Raw genomic sequence first — 9233 nt, forward strand, 5'->3', positions numbered from 1 at the left:
CTCACATATCCCACTTGGGATTGATGAGGATGCCGTCATGGCATTAACATGATGCTTTGATGATTTTGAGTTTTCTTCAAGTCTGGCCATAGCTTGTTCAAACTTCAAGTTGATTGTGTCAATGTGGGCACTAATTTGAGCACCCAATTGAGTAACGGAGTCCACTTCATGCTTTCCTCCTCTAGTAGCCTTGCGAGGTCTACTATTTTGTGAGTTATGAACCGCCATTTCCTCAATCTTGTTCCATGTTTGATTGTCATCAACTTCGGTGAACATTCCATTTGATCCCATATTGAGAATGTTCCTCGAATCTTCATATAAACCATTCCAAAATTGTTGTACCAAAAACCATTCGCTAAGTCCATGGTGAGGACATGAGCGACAAATTCCCTTGAACCGCTCCTAAGCTTCATACAAAAATTCTTCATCCCTTTGCTTAAAACCCGTGATTTGAGCTCTTAGCATGTTAGTCTTTTCCGGTGGGTAGAATTTTTTGTAGAAAGCTAGAGCCAACTTCTTCCAAGAATCTATTCCGAGGGTGGCCTTATCAAGGCCCTTCAACCATTGCCAGGTGCCGATTAGAGAAAAAGGAAATAAGACCCATCTAATTTGGTCTTGAGTCACGCCCGTTTGAGAGATTGCATCACAATAGTCGCAAAAGGTTTCCATATGAGAATGAGGATCTTCACTAGGCATCCCCCCAAATTTGCTCCTCTCAACTAATTGGATGAAGGCGGACTTGGCAATAAAATTTCCGGTTAGATGTTGCGGTGTAGGAGTACCATTTGGTAGATTCTCCTCGGTGGGTACGGAGTGTGACGAGAATTTAGGCATTGTAGGTGGATTTTGTGGGGTATTGTGTAATGGGTTTGATCCGGTTGATGTCGTCACTCATCCAATCAAACACATTTATAATACTCAACAAACTACTAGTTAGCGGTAAGTCGAGGTCGATCCATGGGACGGTGTGCTTTGGGTTCTAAGTCTATCTATCTCAATTTATGCTAGTGTCACGATTTGTTTGGGTTTGTAGTTGTGTCCTAGACTAATAGAAGCACTAAGGTAAAACAAGCAATAAAAGGAAGGATGTAAACAAATGATTAAAAGTACTAGGATATCATGGGGTCATGGGGGATTCATGGTGTTGATCATACAAACATGTTTACAAGGTTGCAAGCAATTAATGTTGTGGAGGAACCGAGTTGGGTTATATCTTACGGTTCTTAAGAAGAGTTGGGTCCCGGAGCCGAATTGATTAGATTGTACGACACCTACAAGTCGACTTACTTTCCTCCTAATCAACTTCTATGCATGGTCTAACAAGACTCGAGTTGGTTTATATCTTACGAGTCAAGTTGAGTAGATAAGAGATGGTAAAAATGCAAGGATTCATAGGCTTAGCATTTCATCAAACATAACATGTGCATAAAGTTGACATCACAACAAGCAAGCAATTTAATCATGTGAACATATTAGATTAAGCATGAATCAATCCCATGTTGGTTTCCCCTAATTACCCACTAATCCTAGCTAAAGAAACTACTCACTCATTATCATGGGAAACATGTCATTAATGGTGTCAATCATCACAACAAGTATAAACATGATAATAGAATGAAGAAATGAACAATAAAGATTAAAGAGTAAAGGAATTATACCAACTTAAGATGATCCAAATAATAAAGCAAGAATAATAGAAGAAACTTGATTGATTGATGGAAGGTTGTCAATCTCCCAATAATAACCCAATAATCTTCAATTACCCAATAATAAACTTGAATAATAAACTTGAATAATAATTAAGGAGAGATTAATGTGAGATTTGTGGAAAGATTAAATGATAATCTATTCTAATCTACTCCTAATCTAATCTAAAGGAGGATTTTCTACTATGGAAACTTGATTATCTCTAATAAAACTTGATGATTTGCTTATTACAAATGGGGTATTTATAGTGGAAATTAGGTGGATGCATTAGGGTTAACTAAGGGCTAAACTAGTAATTACACTTTTTAGATTGAGTAGGGAGGAGCTGGTATTTTTCGAAGGAAGGGCTTCTTTCTTTGCAGCTTGGAGAAGACGAAATTATGCTGTGAAGAAATCCGTGCGTATTGGGGTCGGGACGGGCGGATTCTGCAGACGGAAGACGAGCGGATTTGATGGAATCCGGGCGGATTCTGGTGGGGCAATCCGAGCGGATTCAAAGCAAGACGCTCGGATTGTGTAGTGAGGAGACGGGCGGATTGGAGACAATCCGCTCGGATTGTTCTTCAGCAGCGATTCTCCTTCTTTTCTTCCCTTTTTCTCATTCCCATTTTATTCTTGCGGGATTGGTCTTTAGTCTTTGCTTCCTCTTCATACTAGTCCATCTAGTATCGTCATGTAGCTTCCAAATATGCAGGCAAGACGGGGATTTCCGCCTTATCATCTCCTTTTCTACAAAACATATGAAATGCGATAAAAAAGCAAATAGGAAGGTTTTGATGGATAAAATGGCCATAGAATGTTATAATAGTATGCAAAATAGGCTCAATTAGGGGACTAAATGTGCGCAAATAATGTTCACATCAAATATCCCCAAACCGAACCTTTACTCGTCCCGAGTAAAGAGGTGACTAAAACTAGACCTTTATTTAAACTAACCTAATAACATAGCCGATATGAGACAATTAGCGGGTCTCACTCCGCCCCTTCAACTCACAACAAGACAACCATGAGGTAGGATGCCTTCTTGCAAGGCAAGGTGGGTCTTGCCAAAATGGCGACACATCCAAACATTAAGCACACAAAAACACATAATGGATGCATCTACAAAAAGAATAGCCACTTTCCTCATCTAAGTGGCGGAAATTATCTACAAGGGAAACAATTCAAGGGTCTATATACACTAGTCAAGCTTCCCAAGTAGACGGTTTCGCAAAATTTTTTCTAACATGCAAACTACATGCCATGATGCAACTAACATATAAACATCCTAATGCAAATGTTTCTACCAACTAATATGCCAAATAAGCTAAATGCAAGTCCTAAGTTCACATTGTTTTTACCGCATCAATCAAAATAAAGCCACATAGTCATTAACATAAAGAGGAAAAAGGAGATTGGAAAGATCATACCATGCGGTCTTCAATATCCTCATGTCTCGGGTGTGGCGTAGTCAATCAATGTGAACAAGGATGAACAAACAAGGATGAACAAACAATGAAATTATAGATTAAAGAAAAAAAGGAATAACTAAGAGGGATGAGAGAGAAATTAGAGAGAGAAAATCCTCTCTAATCTTCTAACCGTTTAGCTTGTTCTTGAAGCAACAATGGCTCGGAATAAGAAAAACAACAAAAGTCCCTCAAATTCATCACAATCTTCATCAAAAAATCACAAAAATAGTGTCGATCTCCGTCTTAATAAGGGGAAAGCCCCACAGCATCTTCGATTTTCTTCGGATGATTTTGATTCTGACTTACAATCGATTATAGAGGATGAGGAACTTGAAGTAGCTGAAGACGTGGCACCACAACTGGAGGTGGAGAAGACGCCGCCGGCTAAACCTGTACTCCGATTAACGTCTGAGGATGTTGCTGGTGAGATGAAATTCTGGTCTACCTCTGTTGTGTGTTACATTTTAGGCGCCAATCCCCCTAGCTCTGTTATCACTGGTTATGTTAAGCGGGTCTGGCAGGGGTTTGGGGTGGATAAAATAGCGTTTATGCCTAATGGATCGCTTTTACGTTCGCTTTAAAACTAAGGAAAAGCAACAACTAGTGTTAAATAATGGTCATCTCATATTTGACAACAAGCCGGTAATTGTGAAAGCTTGGGAGCCTGATATGGAACTTGTGAAACATGATGTTAAGCGTGTTCCTATTTGGATTAAATTGTATGGCTTGGATGTTAAATTTTGGGGGACTGAATGTCTCAGGAAAATCAGCGGAATTGTGGGGGCATACATCAAAAGTGATGTAGCCACACAAAATCGGGATTTCTTGGGTTATGCTAGAACAATGGTGGAAGTAAATGTGGATCGGAATTTCCCACTTTGAAATTGGTTTTTTTGATGAGAATGGTAAACAACATTGGCTTAGAGTCATGTATGATTGGCTCCCTATTACATGTGGCAAATGTAAGGGGATGGGTCATGAGACTGCTAAGTGTAGAAAAGGAGAGGGGAAACCTGCAGCAAAGGTGTGGAAACCTAAACCAGGGAATGCTGCTGCTGGTGCAGGCCCTGGGAAGAAGCAAGTTAAGAATGGTCCTGTGCATCAGGCTAATGTCCCTGTGCAGAAGGTGGTAGCTCCAATTCAAAGACCTGCTACTGTTGAGAGGGGCATTGTTACTCCAGTGATGGTGTCTAAACCAGTGGTAGAGCAGTCAATGCCTAGAAGACTCCTCACCAGGATGATGAGACAGGAGTCGGGGGAGAAAAGAGTCTTTATGCCAGGTGGCTTGAGCTTCATGGAAGCCTTGAGTCATTCTATTCAGAAGACAAAAGATAGGATTGTTGAAAAGGGTGAATCCAGTAGGGGGCTTGTTGATAATGGGTAGTTGTGGATTTTGGAATGTGCGTGGACTGAATAGTATCAATAAACAGTTAGAAATAAAGCATTTTCTTAATACGAATAATGTAGGCTTGTTTGGTCTAGTTGAAACTAAAATAAAAAGCACTAGCTGGAATAAAGTAAGGAATATGATTTGTGAGACTTGGTCCATATGTACTAATTCTAGCCTACACAGTGGGGGTAGAGTTTGGTTATTATGGGACCCTTCTATGTTTGATGTTAATGTGAAGGATGTGACTGCCCAAGCCATACATTCTGAGGTGTATGATAAAATCAGAAGGAAGATGTTCTGGTATACTTTGGTGTATGGGTTCAATAAGGCTGCAGAGAGGGAGAGTCTTTGGAGTAGCATTAGAGATTACCATAGGGGCATCAATGGTCCTTGGATGGTTTGTGGGGATTTTAATGCCATTCTAGACTATCATGAAAGGATTGGAGGGGCACCTGTTTCTTATGCTGATGTTCTTCCTTTGGCCCAAGTTACTCAGGATTGCAATTTGGTTGATCTGAAAGCGACTGGTGCTTTTTTTACGTGGAATAACAAGCATGAAAATGGGGCTAAAGTGTATAGTAGAATAGACAGGGTTCTGATAAATGATGATTGGATCACTACTTTTCCTGACAGTGTGGCAAATTTCCTCCCTGAGGGGTTATTTGATCATTGTCCCTGTCTCATTTCTTTGGAATGTTCACTTAAGCATCGTCCTAAGTCGTTTAAGTACTTTAATATGTGGGCCTTGTCTAAGGATTTTGACTCTACTGTCAGGAGCTGTTGGAGTACAGTAGTTCAGGGGACACCTATGTTTAGGGTGGTCCAGAAATTGAAGTTATTGAAACAGGCCTTCAGGGGATTGAATAGGGAGCAATTCAGTGATATTGAGAACCTAACTAATGTGGCTGAATTAGCTCTTAAAGATGTTCAGTTGAAGCTGGTGCAGGATCCATTGAATGCTGCTCTTTGTCATACTGAGAAAGTGTGTGCTGCAGAATTGGGAGAACTTATTAAAGCTCGAAATATGTTCCTCAGTCAAAAAGCAAAAGCAGCATGGATTGCTGAGGGAGATGAGAACTCTTCTTACTTCCACTCAGTGATCAAAAAGAGAAGAAGCCATAATAGGATTTACACAGTGAAGGATATCCGTCAAAAGGAGTGTTGTTCTCCTGGAGAAATTAAGGGTGCCTTTGAAGAATTCTATATGTTGCTTCTTGGTGAGTCTAAGCCTGTGACTCCCATTAACCAGGCTATTGTCAGGATGGGGCCATGTATAACAGCTGAGCATAGAGCTGCACTGCTAGCTCCACTTTCTGATCTTGAAATTAAGAGAGCATTGTTTGATATCCCTGGTAACAAAGCACCAGGGCCTGATGGATTTGGGAGCCAATTTTTCAAAGATGCCTGGCACATTATTGGGCCTGAGGTGTCTGCTGCTGTAAGGGATGTTTTTACCAAGGGCAAATTGTTGAAGCAATGTAATCACACTGTGATTACTTTGATACCTAAAGTTGCTATTCCTGATAATGTCAAGCAATTCAGGCCCATTGCATGTTGTAACACAGTTTATAAATGCCTTTCTAAAGTCATTTGTAATAGATTGCGAGATATTTTGCCTGATATTATAAGTCCTTCTCAAAGTGCCTTCATAAAAGGGAGGGACATTGTGGGAAACATTCTTATTTGTCAAGACCTCATCAGATTGTACAAGAGGAAAGCATGCTCTCCCAGATTGTTGATGAAATTAGATCTGCAAAAAGCGTATGATTCTGTTGAATGGGATTTTGTGCATGATATGCTGTCTGCTTTGGCCTTCCCTCCTCAAACTATTGAGTTACTTATGCAATGTGTAACTACTACTTCCTACTCTATTGCTCTTAATGGAGAGACATTTGGCTTTTTCCATGGGAAGAGAGGGTTGAGGCAAGGAGACCCATTGTCTCCCCTTCTCTTCACCATTTGCATTGAATACCTTAGTAGGATCCTGGGGGTAGTTCAGAGACATAGACAGTTCAGGCACCATCCTCTCTGCAAACACATTGGCCTGACTCACCTTTGTTTTGCTGACGACCTGATCATGTTCTGTAAGGGGGATAGGAAGAGTATTGAATTACTATTGAATGCTTTTGGTTATTTCTCAAAGGCTTCAGGATTGCAAATGAACAAGGAGAAGTCTAATTTTTATTGTAATGGTATGAATGAACAGCTGGTTACTGAGATTGAGTCTGAGACTGGTATGAAGCCTGATAAGGTGCCTTTTAAGTACTTGGGGATCAATGTGTCTCCTAAGAGACTGTCAGTTTTGGACTGTCATTGCTTGGTAGAGAAAGTTGTTGAGAGAATAAGGGGACTAGGGGCTAGAAAGTTGGCTTATTCTGGTAGACTGGTTCTTGTGCAATCAGTCCTTAGTTCTCTCCATTCTTATTGGGCACGAATTTTTATCATTCCTAAAACTGTCATAGCCAAAATTGAAGCAGTGTGCAGACGGTTTCTCTGGCATGGTACTGAGCATCAGGAAGGTCCTGCTCTGGTGGCTTGGGATGCTATTTGTCGTCCTTGTAATCAAGGAGGACTTGGGATAAAGAAACTTTATGACGACCGGAACATTGCGGATTAGGGAAATACGTATGGTGGATTGAGCAGAAAGCAGACCATTTATGGGTCAAATGGGTGCATTCCATCTATATTAAAAGAGGCATTTGGAAGGAGTATGAACCATCAATGAATAGTAGTTGGGCTTGGCGGAAAATTTGCCAAGTGAAGACTATTTTTCATCAGTTCTTTTATGGTAATGTGGGACAAATGACAGGGCAGTATTCTATTAAGCATGGATACAAGTTTCTTCGACCTGACATTGAGAAAGTTAGCTGGGCAGCATTGATGACAGTGAAGTGGATGGTGCCCAGGCATAGATTTTGTGTGTGGCTTATAGCTCAGGAGAGACTACTCACACAAGATAGGCTCATGAAAATGCAAATTATTACTGGTAATCTCTGTTTTATGTGTGGACTGGTTGAGGAGGACCATGAGCACTTATTTTTTAGGTGCGAATACAGTAGGAAATGCAGGGACTTGGTTCACGCTTGGTGTCCTTTCCAGATTACTGCAGAGAAATGTTGTGACTGGTGGAGGAATTGGAGATCACGAAGTTTGGCAAGGAAACGAGTGATAGCAGTTGTACTGGCAGCACTGATGACGAACATATGGTGGTGCAGGAACAAATGCAGGGTGGATATGATTCTGCTTCGACCTGAATACTTAATCAGGCAGATTCATAATGAAGTACGTCTAAGGTTGAGTAGTATTAGACTTGGTAGCAAGAATAGTAAAGTGTTGGATTGGATTGATATAATTTGTAAGAAGTAGGATAAGTGTAGTGCTTATCTTTTAACAATGATGTAATGGGCTTGGTTTAATTATTTAATGAGAAGCTTACCTTTCCCAAAAAAAAAAAAAAAAAAAAAAGGATGAACAAACACAATATATACAATAATATATACAAGTCTACACTACAAAGGAAATGAACTTGTTTTTGGATTTTTCAATTTTTCAAATTTTTATGGTTTTTGATTTTATGAAATTAAAAGATATATTTTTGGGATTTTTCAAAATTTTTCAATTTTTATCAATTTTTGGAATATAAATTCCCATCCCCCACTTTATTTTGGACATTGTCCTCAATGTACATGTAGGAGTAGGAATAAAGAGGAAATACATGTTTTTGGATTTTTGAGTTTTAGAAATGAAGTACAAATGCAATGATATGATATGAATGAATGCATGCTCTAACTAAATGCAATTCTATATGACATATATAACAAATGAATGCAATCTAAACTATACTATATGATGAATGATTTAAACTATGGTCACTTATGATCAAACCTCCCCAAACCGATTTAAACACTATCTCTAGTGTAGAAAAGAATAGGATTGGTCATTAGTGACTATGCATGAATTCTAATCTATATGCAACTATCTACATGAATCATGTGAGATATATTACAATGCAAACTATACTACATGAACTAACTAATGCAAATGCAATATGAAATATATAATACAAATGCATGCAAAAGCTACACTAAATGCAATGTATATACAAAAGAGAGAGAGGGAGAGATGGGTATCATACAAATGGAAGTGGTGAAGTAGGCCTCTTTCACTCGTCATCCTCATTTTGATCATAGCCATAACCATGAGAGCTTCCGGCTTGATCATATCCGGGTGCTTGGCCCCAATATCCTCCTTGGTCAAATCCTCCTCCTTGACCCGAGTACCCTCCACCTTGGCTAGAATGCCCTCCGTCTCCTCGACCCCAAGCTTGGTCCCCATAATTTGGGAACAAGAGCTCCGATTGTGCCCAAGAGGGTAAAGGACCATTAGGGTCAACATACCCTTGTTGAGCCATGTTATAGTATTGGGGGTAGAGGGCCAATTAGTTGTCTTCCCTTCCTTTATGCACCCCAAGGTCCACTTTATTCATGAGTGCCATCAAATCATTAATACCCGGGGTGTTGGGGATTTCCGGTTGGAATTCGGTATAAGGAGTAGGGTATGGCGGGATGGGTACGTAGGAAGGTGGGCAAATAGGTATTCCCGGCCCTCCACGAGGTGGTTGATGGTGTGGCTCTTCCCTTTGAGGGGGATTATCAAGAATTTGGATTTCAAGGAGGTAGCTTGGT

At 40.1% G+C, this 9233-nt stretch overlaps 1 protein-coding gene and 1 non-coding gene across 2 annotated transcripts; both read left to right on the forward strand.

The window, feature by feature from the left end:
- Positions 1–358: 358 nt before the first annotated feature.
- On the forward strand, positions 359–465 carry LOC141624238 (small nucleolar RNA R71). The gene has a single exon (XR_012534048.1). It is a non-coding gene; the product is annotated as a small nucleolar RNA R71 (small nucleolar RNA).
- A 6804-nt stretch (positions 466–7269) lies between these two features.
- On the forward strand, positions 7270–7914 carry LOC141619515 (uncharacterized). The gene has a single exon (XM_074436529.1). It carries the CDS (start codon positions 7270–7272, stop codon positions 7912–7914), a length of 645 nt encoding a protein of 214 aa, XP_074292630.1.
- The last annotated feature ends 1319 nt before the right edge of the window (positions 7915–9233 follow it).

Source organism: Silene latifolia, chromosome X, assembly GCF_048544455.1.
Source record: "Silene latifolia isolate original U9 population chromosome X, ASM4854445v1, whole genome shotgun sequence".
Taxonomy (NCBI): Eukaryota; Viridiplantae; Streptophyta; class Magnoliopsida; order Caryophyllales; family Caryophyllaceae; genus Silene; species Silene latifolia.